At 33.6% G+C, this 14,500-nt stretch overlaps 4 protein-coding genes across 9 annotated transcripts in view; 2 read left to right on the forward strand and 2 right to left on the reverse strand.

Annotated features, from left to right (window-relative positions):
• Nucleotides 1–835, reverse strand: part of LOC115239699 (cholinephosphotransferase 1) — an 18,012-nt gene extending 17,177 nt beyond the window's left edge. The window contains exon 1 of one of the 5 annotated variants that reach the window (XM_029814375.1): nucleotides 369–835. In XM_029814375.1, coding sequence (XP_029670235.1) covers nucleotides 369–605 — 237 coding nt within the window. In that variant the 5' untranslated portion in view covers nucleotides 606–835. The remainder of the gene's footprint in view (nucleotides 1–368) is intronic. The other 4 variants (XM_029814393.1, XM_029814385.1, XM_029814401.1 and 1 more) reach the window with 4 other exon arrangements.
• LOC115239725 (39S ribosomal protein L21, mitochondrial) lies at nucleotides 74–2,475 on the forward strand. The gene is made up of 3 exons (XM_029814414.1): nucleotides 74–250; nucleotides 2,007–2,223; nucleotides 2,304–2,475. Exons 1-3 carry the CDS (start codon nucleotides 179–181, stop codon nucleotides 2,402–2,404), a joined length of 390 nt encoding a protein of 129 aa, XP_029670274.1. The 5' UTR covers nucleotides 74–178; the 3' UTR covers nucleotides 2,405–2,475.
• Nucleotides 2,476–5,104: 2,629 nt separating this feature from the next.
• LOC115240206 (N-acetyl-D-glucosamine kinase) lies at nucleotides 5,105–9,882 on the forward strand. The gene is made up of 6 exons (XM_029815231.1): nucleotides 5,105–5,590; nucleotides 7,221–7,305; nucleotides 7,543–7,641; nucleotides 7,914–8,166; nucleotides 8,581–8,879; nucleotides 8,986–9,882. Exons 1-6 carry the CDS (start codon nucleotides 5,403–5,405, stop codon nucleotides 9,229–9,231), a joined length of 1,170 nt encoding a protein of 389 aa, XP_029671091.1. The 5' UTR covers nucleotides 5,105–5,402; the 3' UTR covers nucleotides 9,232–9,882.
• A 448-nt stretch (nucleotides 9,883–10,330) lies between these two features.
• Nucleotides 10,331–14,500, reverse strand: part of LOC115240202 (nuclear hormone receptor HR96) — a 5,332-nt gene continuing 1,162 nt past the window's right edge. Inside the window, exons 2-6 of one of the 2 annotated variants that reach the window (XM_029815218.1) lie at nucleotides 13,527–14,011; nucleotides 12,663–13,451; nucleotides 12,354–12,570; nucleotides 11,842–12,261; nucleotides 10,331–11,586 (exon numbers count right to left, since the gene is read on the reverse strand). In XM_029815218.1, coding sequence (XP_029671078.1) covers nucleotides 11,389–11,586; nucleotides 11,842–12,261; nucleotides 12,354–12,570; nucleotides 12,663–13,451; nucleotides 13,527–14,011 — 2,109 coding nt within the window. In that variant the 3' untranslated portion in view covers nucleotides 10,331–11,388. Of the gene's footprint in view, nucleotides 11,587–11,841; nucleotides 12,262–12,353; nucleotides 12,571–12,662; nucleotides 14,012–14,500 lie in introns of both variants that reach the window. The other variant, XM_029815207.1, reaches the window with a different exon arrangement.

Below are 14,500 nucleotides of genomic sequence, written 5' to 3' on the forward strand. Positions count from 1 at the left end.
TATATACAAATTTGTACATAACTGTGTCATATATAAATTTATAGAATATACATATATAAATTTGTATAACTATTATTTACTCTTTTTTAGATTTTTTAAGGATATTCCTTAATTGGATGGTATTTTATTTTTTTTTTTGTCAACAGATGTGACAAATGAAATCAATAATCAAATAGCAATGGACAAGATCGGTCGTATGTTTGCGGTTGTGCAAGTATGTGGAAAACAGTTCAAAGTAACAGAAAATGACATTATCATTGTTGAGAAAAAAAAAAAAAAATCGCATAGAAATACGCAACGCTCAGAGGACTTCACGAAAGCGTCCCTTCAGGTAAAATTTCGGTAAATGTTAAGCAGGTTATCTCTACCTCGGCCCTCGCATCCGGGCTGTAGTAGACGAGGATCAGAGTGGTGACGATGTTGACAATGAGCCCGAGCACGGTGATGAGGTTGGGCGCGAGCCAAAGGGGCACCTTGCTGACCAACCAGTCCCACCAGGGCTGCAAGAGTCCGTCCAGGAGGCTCTTACTCGTGCAACTATACTTGTGCTCGCTCAATCGTTTCAGCTGGCCGGGCGACAGCAGCTTCTCCTTGTAGAACTGCATACCTGCGGACACTGCGCGCGCCGTTTCAGCAGCGCACGAGGAACGCGGGATCGGACGGTCGATCGGTCCTGCGAGGATACGCAACGATATGCACTATCACCGAATTCTACAGTACACACAACTGCGGCAATACGGTCAAACATGACAAGCGATCGTCGTCGCGTACACGTACGACATCTCTGCGCGTCTCGGTCTGTCTCTGCCACACCGGAAACTGGCCACGCTACCGTTCCGTCCAATGCGCGTGCGCGATGCGTACGACGTAAATTCGCACACATCGTCATCACGCATGAAGGGAGAAAAAATGCATTAGCTCACGGATGATATAAAAAAAGAATTATAATTATAATATATTATATATTAATATACTAATATAATACTATTATTACTACTAATTAATTAATTCTTATCACGATTTACGGAAATCCAGCTGATTTGGCGAAATCGGAAATCGTTCGAATATTCCCGCCAATTGGTTTTAACATCCGCGAGTTACGGCGCATTGTCTCTTGAATAAAAAAGTGTGTTTACTAGCTTGATTTATGATAATATTCATTTTATTTTGCGGATGACAAACTGTTATGTATATATGAGAGACAATAGTTTAATTATCGATACATGTTTTATTTGTAAATAAAACGTGAAAAAAGAAGAACTACTTGCACGTCAATTTCGAACAGTCTCTGTATGCGCGATGGCAACTCTACTTAGTTTTTCAAGACTTTTTCATTACGCGGCGAGTAATTGTTTGAGAAGAGTGACACCGATCGCAATTTGCAAGCAATATTATCCGGGTATGTAATTTCAATGCAATTATATCTGACGATTCTGCAGAAACGATACAGCCGGATTTAGATGTAAACATAACCTCTTCCTTCCCACACACATTTTTTTTCCGCATTCTCTATAATATTTTTAAAAAACTTTAATTGTGAATTTTGATACTAATATTGATGTATATCTCTTTAATTTAATATAATTTGTTGTAATAAAATTTCTGTATAAAAGAAGAATTATACATGAAGCTTTTTAATGAAATTTTGCATGGTATAAACAGTTAACAAGAAGACAAATGTTTATTAATTTATATAAAGAAATAACGAAATTCTCTTCAAATCTTTTATTTTAGGATTAAGATTATGGGAGACACCAGTAGCAGAATACCGAACAATTAAGCCACCATGGATGAGAGAAATTCCAGATTATCAAAAAGAAGTACAGGAGTGGGATGAAGAGAAAGATAAAATATGCGCTGGTTGTTAACATAAATAATTTTATATATATATATATATATATACAAATTTGTATACAATATACATAGAATTATACATGGACAAGATCGGTCGTATGTTTGCGGTTGTGCAAGTATGTGGAAAACAGTTCAAAGTAACAGAAAATGACATTATCATTGTTGAGGGATTCTGGCCACCGAATATAGGCGATCGTCTAAAGCTGGAAAAAGTGTTGCTCGTCGGCAGTACCGATTTCACTCTTGTAGGAAGACCGCTCTTAAACAGAGAATTAATCTCGGTCGATGTGACAGTTATTGAAAAAACTTTATCTCACACAAAAACTCGCTTTAGGTTTCGAAAGAGGAAACAATATCGCCGTATAAATTGTAAGATACCGAGAATAATGAAATTCTCTTTTTGCTACTTATCTCGTTTGTCTTAATACATTTAATTTCTTTTCTTTCAGTCTTCAGAATACAGCATACAATGTTGCGAATTAACTGCATAAATATAAATGGAAACATCGATGAAAAGAAAGAAGTTGAAGGATTAGACAGAGTGTATTAACAATATAATGTGTATATATATAAATAAAAAAAAAATACAAATATATATCTTCTGTACTAAGGAAAAAAAGGTAAAAGTTATTTAATTTAAATTACATCAAATCAGAAATTATATAAAAAAATCAGGTTTTTTTTTTAAAAGGGATATGTTTTACATGAATTTTAAAATATTCATTCCATACAATTTGTTAACTCTACAAAAGGTATAGAAATCAAGTTTCTCTTATATATCCTTATCTTGAAATTACTTTCCATTTACTACAATTAAAATGGCAATCAATTATATAATTGTAGGATTCCTTCATGATTTGTCAATTCATTATTATAATGTAAAAACATGTATCCGTGATTCCGTCGAATAGACTCCCTTACAATCCTCTGTCGGCAGTTCGATATTTTGCAGACGTGCGCCCGTAGACGTGCGACATCTAGCACGCCAGAATGGAGTGGAGTAGTGGAGAAAAATTACGAGATTGCGACCATAGTGTAAGAATATATCATGTATGCAACCAGCCAAAGCAGTGACGGAAATAACGTTGCGCGGCGCGGTCGATTGTTTTCTTTTACGTCAAAGCTCGATCGGCAATTATTGCTATCGACATTCCCACAGCTAGACTCGCACACTCCGTTCAGAGAGATACAATTTCTCACGGAATTTTTGCAAATCATATGAAAATGTTTTTTACCACCGACATGCACATAGGACACTGAACACTTCCAATCAGTATCTTCGGCGCCAAGGAAGTTCATAGTAAGTTAACGAACTCGAAGTCGTTGCCGGAAAACCGAGAGGATCGAATGTGTTCGCGAGATTTTCGATCGGATTTGCAAATTGGTTTTAAGGACGCGGGATTTTTCTTAAGAGACAAATTTTATTAAATACCTTTCGCCAAATATGGCCGATTTGTTTCAGGTTGAAAGTCGGGAAAAAGTTTCAAGGAAATTTTATTTCAAGTTATTCGAGATAAATATATCTATTCTATAATTTGCTTAATGACTTTCTCTTTTATAAGACATACACACTTGTATATATATGTATATATATATATGTGTATATATATATACACGCAGCGCGAGAAATTGCAATCAAAATAAAATTAAAAATTGGGAAAAAATTTGCTTTCAAATTTAAAATAATTTAATTTAATTAATTAATCAATCATATAATATTTTTCTATACAAGTTGTCTCATAATTCGTGGACCTTTCGGGTGTATATAAAGCATGTTAAACTGAGTAGGAAAGTCCTCTATATGTTTTGCAATCTTCGCGATAAATAATAAGAAATTAATTAAAAAAGATCGGCTAATCCGCGTCTTGCAAGCACATGACGAGAAGAGATTTCCTATTGTTACGCGACTGCTAGGCGCGCAGTGAAGTGGTGGGAAGAACTAGTGTTCGTTCATATATATACAGCCTTTGTAAAGTGCCCCTCCTATCGATTTGCCACGCGCCTAGCAACCGCGTAAGAGTAGGAAATCTCTTCTCGCCACGTGCTTGTGCAAGACACAATTGGCCGATGTTTTTTAATTAATTTCTTATTAATTATCGCAAAGATCGCAAAACAACAGAGGACTTTTCTATTCAGTTTAACATGCTTTATACAGGGTGTCCCAAAGCACCCTAGACAACGCTCGTGAATGGATAGAGCACAGTATGAAATGAATAGAAAAGTCCTTTACCATTTTGCAATTTTCACAATAATTGAAATATTAATTAAAAGGGATTGGCGAATGAGCGCGTTTCGCGCGGCTAGATTGCGGCTAGGCGTGCCAGCGGAGATCTTCGCAATGTCGCACATCAACAGAAAGTTTGAGTGACGAAAGTCGGAGTACGCGCAAGGCCAAACTTTTCATTGCCCTGCGATACTGCAAAAACCACTCCGCATGCACCGGCAGACTTCACCGGGTCTGCCCTGTAGTTCTGCGTTCGCACATTCCTCTATCAAGGACATCAAAAAATACATTGGACGAAACACATTGCCATTATATCGCGGCGTACCGCGAGAGAGGAGAGCGAAAATGCTATGTCTGCGCTAAAATTAAGATGTCTTATTTCTCGTTAATTTTGTATCAAGTTCTGGGATAACTATACTTGTAATTATTATGCACATATGCAGATAGGCGAAGTACGCTTGTCACAAAACATTGACATTCGCGCATGTGCGAATTCTACGTGGAAAAAAAGATCGATTAAAGGATTTTTAGATCGGGAAATTTTTTAATGTAAAATATTGTATATGTATGCGCAATAACTATGTTTATCTTTGTACAGTAGAATCTTCTTAAATTTGACCCGTTTCGATTTTGGTACATTTCCACACGTACTTTCACAAATACTAATGTCGCACCCCTTCATAAGCTAAAAGCATTTTTATAAAAACAAAAAAAAAACGGCTATTTCATACTGTAGTGAGGGTATCCTTTAATCTTTCTTTTCCAAGAATTTTCCTCTTTTCCTTCGATTCATAAGGCCAAAATCAACGAGATTTCAACTGTATCTTTTTCCTCATTTATATATAGCGAGAATTAATTTTATTTAAGATCACAGAAAAGATTATCTGATTAGTTGATTTATGCTTTCCAGATTAAATGACAATATTTTATTAAACTAATTTAAACATATAGCAAATTTTAACAATTAGATTGGATTATAATATTGCTAAAGAAACATTACAATTATTAGTTGCAAAAAAAAAGATTAATGTTGCTGTATATAAAATGCACAGTAGACAGTGCAGTTTGAATTATATCTCATAAAAATCAGAAAATTTGAAATGATTAAGATTTGAAATCGATTTCAAATATATCTTAAATCACGCTATTTAGATCGTTATTTTCCTCTAATTGCTCGATTAATTTACTAATTACAAAATTGTTAACTAGTGATAAAGTTCGTATACATTTTTCGAAATTATCCCGTATTATCCTATTTCCTCCAGATCCTGCCGAATCCCTGCAAAGTTCTCGTCGCACGAATCTGAAAAAACAACTTTGAAAAATGGCAGGAAAAAAGAAGATCAAGAAGGCGAAGAAGCAGAAGAAGATTGTAGATGAATATCAATTACGCAGGGACCTAAGGGAGTATACAAAAATGACGGAGTCCGCAGACCTAGTGCAGGAAACGGCGGTACTGCCGCAGGACCAGGTGCAATACTCCGAGGATATTAGAATCGGTGGTATAGAGGGGTAAGTCCGATGCGCAACATTTTGAACGATACTGAAATAATATCAAGAGATGGAATCGACGCAAATTGTATTCGCCCCGACTCTTATTTTGAAGCACATATATGTTTTCAAAATATAATTAGCAAGGAGGTCGTGGTGTTCGGTTATCTACATATGAAAATATGATATATGACGGCACTATATGATGATATTTGAGATAAGAGACGAGACGGAACTAAACGAAGACGATTCCACCTTCTTCTGATCGGGAAATCGATTGCATTTTAACCGATTTAACCCGAACCGCTTATCTAAACGAAATCGAAAAATCGCGCGAAGACGCGACCAATTATTCGCGATGCTTTTACAGCATTGTCACAAATCGTTTGGATACTTAACTTCCCTTTTAGAATAAACAATAAACCTTCCAGGTACTAAGCCCTTCCACCAACGTCAAGGTGTACCAGTTGAGAGAGTTATATTATATAAAATGTAATATGATATGCAATCTTTATTTTATAAATGAAGGATTATACCTATAATGCACACATTTTAACATAAGTGAATAAATATACAAATTAAAATTAAAGATATAAATATTCACGGATCATAAATTAGATTGAATATAAATTTGGATTAAATATTTTTCGTGTCTTCTTGCATTTCAAATTAATTTCAATGATTGGCCTACATCGCATATATTATGGTCTAACGTTCATTTAAAAAAATATAATTTATTTTAATTTGATCTCAAGAATATTTGTGTAAATTAATATTATATTATCATTTTACGTCACATTTTCATATTCCGAGAAGATATTATCTTATCGTACCGCGATTACGCAAATATTACTTTCCGGTGTGATTATTAAAATACGAATCGAAGTATAAGTTTATGCATAATTTGTAAAATAAAAGCAAAATTATATGCTAATCATATCAAAGTATTAAATAATATAAAGTACAAATTCGATATCTGTTTTTATCTTATCCGATGTAAAATAATATTTTACATTAAAATCAGAAATCTGGCTTTCATAGTGAAAACAAGTAAAAAAAAAAAAAAAAAATTTCTAGCGATGGGAATATTTTGGATTTATTATTTTGTTATTATATATAATATTTCATAATTTTTAATTCGCGATAACCAATAATTTCTACGAGATTGAGGGACATAGATTAGACAATTCATAACAGCAATCAACACCACTCATTAAGCCGCTTAACTTTGATAAGCGACTTATGCATCTCTTGTTCCGAGCTTTTGTATATCTCTTGCTCTGAAACGAGATATCTCTTCATACGTATCTTTTCAGTAGGATTGAATCACTAAATAATAAAATATAATATGCATCTCTTGTTCCGAGATAGCTCTTATGTATATCTCTTGTTCTGAAACGAGATAGCTCTTCATACATACTTTTATTCAGTAGAATTGAGTCACTAAATAATAAAATATAAATGATTATATAAATAATTATGCTGCATATTCAGAGTGATTGAAAAGAGAGAGGGGAGAGGAGATAAATTTAGAAGTAGTATAATACTCATACAATTTGGTGAAATATATTCAGTTAGGATTTGAATAACTATTTGATGTTTAAAAGATGTCTATGCATATAGATCTAATTACAAAATAATTAATTTTCAGAGGTGGCACGCACTCTACGCTTGTAATAGTCGATGGAAAAGGTGCGCAACTAACGGAAATTAAAGGACCGAATACTAATCATTGGGTAATTAAAAATAAAATAATTATATAAAATGTCATTTATATCTTTAAAGTGCTGCAAATCCAGTTAAAAAACACGTAAATCTCGATAAGACACGGGGAAAACGACGGAAAACTTCAGCAAAATTTTCGAAACTGAACTCAGCGCTTTCGAGATAAAAAGATATAAATAATTAAAGAAATGCCATTTTGTTCTTTCTAGAGAAAATTATTGTTCATTTAAAAGATTTGTTTCTTCTAGGCAATTGGCATAGATGAGACAGTTGCCAGACTCAGCGCGATGATTGAGAAGGGTAAACAAGCACTAGATATACCAGAATCTGTTCCTTTAGATTGCGTAGTAAGTATAGATAATTATTTTTATTATATAATACTATCACTAATATAAAATTTATACTTTTTAATTATAAATATAATTAAAATGATAAAAATAGAGTAAGTGCCATAATGATGATTTCGACATAAACGAGATGTAGCTTTCATTTTATACTTTTTTAATTTCTGTTTCCAAATATTAAATCTTCGATTATACTCAAAATCGACGTTGATCTAACATTGAAATATTCTTCGAAAGAAAGAGAGAAAGTTTAAAATTATTTCTTTCATTGATAGGGACTCAGTTTAAGTGGTTGCGAGGAGGAAACCACTAACCGTCAGCTCGTGGAAACTTTGCTGCAGAAATATCCAAATTCTGCCAAGAATTACGCGATTAGCTCGGATACCCTTGGTAGTCTTCGAACTGGCTTGCAATCAGGCGGAATTGTATTGATTGCCGGAACTGGTAGCAATGCTATGCTCCTCAATTCTGACGGAAAGATTCACGGATGCGGAGGATGGGGACATATGATGGGCGATGAGGGAGGTGGTATGTATTTTTTTCTTACTGCAAAAAAAGAATAGGAATGTAAAAAGTTTTAAAATTAAGCGCGAAAGTTCTAAATTAACAAATAATCTTAGCACTTTAACTGATTTTTATTTTAAATAAAAAGCGAAGTTTTTGAATATAAATTTTTTTTTCTTTCAGAATTCTCCGAGTTCAGATAACAATTTTTTAAATAAATTCTTTCTCTCTCTCTTGTTAGAACGTAATATTCTAAACTAACATTGGCAATTATCTGATTCAAAGATCTTTATCTCTTCTTTTGAAAAATTGAAATACTCTTTAATATACTTATCTCTATATGTAAAAAATTCACTGATAATGATGATAAGTGTAAATATCTAATTGCATTCCTTATAAGCTGCAATTAAAATTGCTTTCTCTTGTTAATTTTTCAAGCTTATTGGATCGCCCATCGCGCTTGCAAATATGTATTTGATGATATCGACGGTTTCGCGGAAGCACCAGAACCCATAAGCTACGTATGGCCAGCGATGAGAAGTTACTTCAATGTGATCGACAGAAACAGTATATTGCCGTATTTCTATGCAAATTTCGACAAGAGCATTATCGCCGGTTTCGCCAAAGAGATCGCGATCGGTTGCGAGAAAGACGATCCCTTATGCCTGAAGATTTTTGAGGAAGCTGGACGTTTTCTGGCGAAACACATTATTGCTCTCTCGAAAAAGGCGCACAACGTCAGTACTTCAGTAGCGATTAAATGATTTATTTTTCATATGTGAAATTTCAATAATTTCATAATAAAATTGACTTATCAATAATTCGTTCAATCTTTTTTCTCAGGATCTTAAATTGGCTCACGGTGGATTAAAAGTGATCTGCGTCGGATCTGTATGGAAATCGTGGAAATTCATGAAGAATGGTTTCGTAAATGAAATTCACGACGGACGGGTCGTGGACGAGTTGAGTCTATTGTATTTGACGACGACATCGGCGTTTGGCGCCTGCTATCTGGCCGCGGAGAAAATCAATTATCCATTCGTTAAACCGTACGACAGCAACGTCGAAATCTTCTTCCATTATAAGTGATAATTATTCGGAAACGCGAACGACGGAATTAAAAAATCATACGCTAGACTTTCCGATAACATTCATGTTCACGAAAACGGAGAGATGCATAATAATATATAAATAAATAAATAAGTATACTTTATATTATGCTAGAGAATATCTTTTACTTAATGCTGAAAGAAGCTTTATCTATAAATATCGCGCAAAAATTACGAACAGATTATCTCTAAATGATTGATAATTTAAAAATCCAAAGTCTTGATTGGCGATTAAACATACACATACATGCACAAATAGCAGATAGCAGATAAATATACAGGATGAACAAGATATAAAATCTTTATTTTCCAGCGATTGTTTGGTATCGAAGCGGGCATTGTTTGATGAAGTTAATTTTTTTAAATACAAAAGTTGCTGAAAAATAAGAATTTCATATCCCGTTCAGTCTCAGAAATATTAGCCTGTAACACTTTTAGTGATTCACCCTATATATATGAATGATGACAAGCTATAGACAGCTAGATAAATCTGCAGAAATATAACAATAAAAAAAAAGTATCGTTTTATAAAAATTACAGATTTATAAAAATATCGATTTAATGTGTATATAAATTTTTATAAAAAAAAAACAGTATAATAAAATCGTAAATATATATTTTTCTACACTAAAACAAAGAAATAAATGATTTTTGACATATAGTATAATCGAAACGTGAATGTGTTGTTTCCCTTGTTTATTGCTTTTCAAAATGTGCATAAAACTTCATGGTGTTGAAAGAATGGGATTGAAAGCAATCTGGAATACGGCATGGAGCTGCATATCATGGGTCCTCTTCCTAATCATAAAAATTGTGTTGTATTTGCTTATATCTCTCTTCAGCCTAATAATCTTAGGGGGTTGTTCTTTCGCAATAGTAATCCTCATTTTGTACGCTCTTGACCTCTTACCACCGAACGACCGCAGATGATTAACGGATTTAAAGATGTATCACATATCTAGTAAGTGATAGCAATTATCATTACTGCAAATTGAATAGATATGAAGTACGAAAAACTTCATTTCATTTTATCTTAATGAATTCGTTCGTTAACATGAAATTACATATGGCACACAACATATCTTTGAAAAATATATTTGTATCAGGATTTATCACAATATTTATCTCATTTACATTGCAACAGTAACATGCGTACACACAACATGCGCACAAATATAATAATATCCTTCTTATTTTCACTTAATTATGACTAAAGTTTATAATCACCACAATTCATATAGTCAGATTTGCATTGAAATCTCATTTTCTCAATACATCCTCCAAAGCACAAACTTTTAACAACGCTTATGTGATCTTATATATACATATATAGATTTGTGAGGATCCACAGGCCTTGTCATATAAATAACATATAATTATTTAGAATGTAAAATTTGACATAAAAAAAATATATATTTTTAATATAGATTTAACTATCCCCCGAGAAAAAACATGCTTGAAACAGCCACCTAGGAATTATTATGCTGTCGTTGTACACTCACTCTCGTACATGAAGAGAATATAAAATTTAAAGGATATTCTGTGAAATATGTTTACGATATATTATATGCCTATTACAAAGCGAAATATTGCTCTATCATTAATTATTATTTTTACAACATTCTTAATGTTCAATTAACATTATTTATTTAAATTGATGAGAATCGTTGAGATAACGAAATTAAACTGATGACAGTTGCTAATAAAACGCCGAGAGAGCAATGAGAGCTACTACTAAATTGTCACTGTTATTGATATCGCTACCTTTCATTTATCGTCATGCAGGATGTCTACATTGTATATTGGCTTGATCTCTTCCTGTTATAATTTCTTAAACATATTTTGATATCATATCAAAGTATTTTTATGTTCTATGTTTTTTATAGGTGTATAGTCTTTGTTCTATCACCCAAAGATATTTAAAGTTGTATTGCTATAAGTATTTATACAAAGAGGCAATGCAGAGAAATTTGAATTTTACTTATCACAATCAGATTTTCGTGAATTTCTGAAACAATCGATTTCTTTTACTTAAAATACCGCTATATATTCCGAATATATTCCAGCACGAATGCAACGGTTTCTTAATTTGTTTTCTCATTATACAGACAAAATGCGTGACTCTATAAACTAGTTATCAGTGCTTTAAGTCGAATATTTCTATAAGCAATGGCTCTACGCTGGATGGATTGACATTCAAATAAACTCCCACAACCTCGTCATTTAATTTATGGAGTTCGGAAATCTTCTGTATTAACTTCAGAAACATGGACTTGGCCTCGCAGCCAGGATAAACGCTTTCCAAATATCGTCTTAGAAGATAATAGTAAGAACTCTAGAAGAAAGAAAGAAATGCATCGCAATGAAAAATGTGATCCAAACGCGAAATCTTTTAAATTTATTTTATATGTCAAGAAAAAAATATATAAAAAAGAATCTACTAATACTTTATAAATTGATTATTGATTTTTTGATTTATTAATTATTGATTTTTGAAGTCATTGAAAGATTTTTTGATAATTATAGGACGCTATAAATAATTACACCATAAATTGATGCAAATATTTTAGAACTTGAAGATTTTACTAACCTGCTCCAATTTAATAACATCACTGTGCACAACCCTCGGTCTATCGGGAGTAAACAAAGCGATTGCGCTTAAAATTAGAATGATGTTTTCATCCCGCCATCTGGGATCAAATGTTCTGACGAATTTCGCGTGCTCCGCGTACAAATTTCCTTTTGCTTCCTTCAAAACGTCAACCTTGATATTGGACATGCTCTCTTGGCTATGAGGAATTTTCCATATATCTTTATCTGGATCGTAATTTATGGCTGATCTTAGAATCATCATTTCCGTACAACCACCCTTCAGCAGAGCCAATTGATCTTCCTGACACATATTTTTGAAGGCGTTTATTTTCTTGGACATCTTTATTAAGCGTCTAATTGCTATTGCCGTTAAATTTATAACGTCCAACAACATTGGATCAGATTGTCCGAAATTATTCTGCAAAATAGATATTTCTTATTATATACTTTATTCGTTTTTACCAAATGCAACTCTACATTAAAACATCTAAAATTTCAGCAGCATTATACCTTAAATTTACATTCCTCGCCAACCAAATTTGTTATGTCATCATCTAAAGGAGCCAATAATGCTTTATTAGCAACTATCAGTTCGTTTAATTTCGCTCTCTCGGCGTCATTCAAATCCCTACTGCTTTGGTTACCACTTAAACTAGAAAATGCTGAATATTCCAACTTGATGGCTTCGCATAATATAGACTCTATAGAGTTGGCAGCGATAGGTATCCTGAAAAAAATATCCAATTTCAACAGCCAGTTTTATAGCATTTTGTATATATAAATATGACATTTATATAAGCTGGATATATAGTCTTATACCTTTGAACATCTTGGAGAACATCTCTGGTAACATCAGCTGTATTTTTATTCCAATCTGTGCTTATGCTAGGTTCTAAATTTTGATTTTTGCACTCTTCCGTGTTACGATTCGTAATTAGATCTGTCAGTATCGGATTTTCGACGTGACTTTTTTTAGATTTTGGTGTATACCTAGTGATATTACTCGAGCTATCATTATTCCGCGGAGCTTCTTTCTGAGACTGACTTCCTGTTTTGTTGTCACGGCCACGCCCGTCGCTCGTATCAGTTGCGTCATTCTCCTCTAAAAACTGCGTGATATGTGGATCCGTTGCCAAGCACGTGACCATATCGGGGTCCGTCATAATCTTCATTACTACCCTTTGATCTTGAAGTATCTTGGCAACTAAATTTGGATTATTGACGAACTTTGTGAACAGATTGGGATTTTGTTTGAACTTGGCAATTAAATTGCTTCCGCTCGAACACGTCTCCTTCGGCTTCTGACATATCGTCGTCTCCTCCTTCTCGAATTGTGCTTGTAAACTCGGATCGAGTCGACTTGTCCGATTGTCCGATACGCAATCGACGTATACCAAGGAACTCTCGTTACTTTGTTCAAATTTGGAATAATTGGGCGCGTTTTCGTCAAATAAAGAACTGTACCTCGGCGATTCGCTATTAACGCTTACAAACTCGGAACTTAATTCTAGCGAATTCTGCTCGTATTCCCCTGAATTTGATGGTACGTTCTTATCCTTTCCTGTGTCTGAAGATGCCACATTGAAGTCGGTGAACGATCTCGCACGGCTATGAACAGACAATTTCGATTCAATCTTTATTGATTCTATCTCGTTTTCTACATACAAAACAGGTTGATTGTACCTCACAAGATTAGATCTCGAGCCATGAGCGGATTCCTTCAGCATGTCCAACGTCTTTGTTTCAGCGATATTCGTGCTCTCCGGTGGACTTGAAGGACTAGGTACGCTAGCTGCTGTCACTGGGCTCATACTCTCGACGACATTCTGCCTGTTACCATCCAAATCTGTGTATTTTCTGTCAGATTCCCAAAAATACGTCTCCGACATCGTTGACGCGACCGAATTGACTGATATCGACGTGTCTTCGAATGTACAATCATCCACGCAATCTTTTTTGATCTTTGATGCTGTGGCATTATCGAATTGAGATCGTTTTTTCGCGCGATTCTTTTCGATCTTTTCACGCTTTAGAACTTTGTCCTCTTCAGACATAATGTAATCCTTGCGCATACCAATACGCAAACATTTGTCCAGACGGCATTTTTGACAAAAGCGTCTGGTTACAGGTGTAATTTTACAGTTTTCAGTGAAGGGGCATCTAAAGTCCTGCAAAGAGAAAATATATCTTTTTTTTAAAATCAGTCAAATATTAAACTCGTGCAATTTTATATATTTATTGATAATATTGTATAAATTCCAAAAATTTTGTATAAATAAGATAATTTAGTTTTTTATATTAATATTTGTTTTTACACATTTTGATAAATCTTACAAATAAATTGCAATAATCTTTTCTATTAAATAAACGAAAAGTACTTCAAAAAAAGTAAAAACATTAGTATCTTATCTATATAGCATTCTTAACAGTCCAATCATTAAATTACAATGCAGGGATACCACTTTCAAACTTAATAACAAGTAAAAGCAAGCAATCATAGATAATTAAAAGACTCAACAATAGTAGCCTCATTCTTTTAAAAACTTTTATAAGAATTAGATCCAAGTTTCAAGTTTCTGGTGATGCAAGATTATGATTGATTTCTTCTTAAAAAAAGTTCATCGGAAGATAGCACAGACATTATAAACAATTAAAAG

Source organism: Formica exsecta, unplaced genomic scaffold, assembly GCF_003651465.1.
Source record: "Formica exsecta isolate Colony F162 unplaced genomic scaffold, ASM365146v1 scaffold117, whole genome shotgun sequence".
NCBI lineage: Eukaryota > Metazoa > Arthropoda > Insecta > Hymenoptera > Formicidae > Formica > Formica exsecta.

Bases quoted from the DNA above. Each gene is read 5' to 3' on its own strand.
- LOC115239725 (XM_029814414.1), top strand. From the start codon at position 179: ATGGACAAGATCGGTCGTATGTTTGCGGTTGTGCAAGTATGTGGAAAA. The intron at 251-2,006 runs ATTATCATTGTT...ACAGAAAATGAC, and splicing joins TCAAAGTAACAGAAAATGAC to ATTATCATTGTTGAGGGATT. The intron at 2,224-2,303 runs GTAAGATACCGA...CTTTTCTTTCAG, and splicing joins ACAATATCGCCGTATAAATT to TCTTCAGAATACAGCATACA.
- LOC115240206 (XM_029815231.1), top strand. From the start codon at position 5,403: ATGGCAGGAAAAAAGAAGATCAAGAAGGCGAAGAAGCAGAAGAAGATT. The intron at 8,167-8,580 runs GTATGTATTTTT...TAATTTTTCAAG, and splicing joins GATGGGCGATGAGGGAGGTG to CTTATTGGATCGCCCATCGC. The intron at 8,880-8,985 runs GTCAGTACTTCA...CTTTTTTCTCAG, and splicing joins TCTCGAAAAAGGCGCACAAC to GATCTTAAATTGGCTCACGG.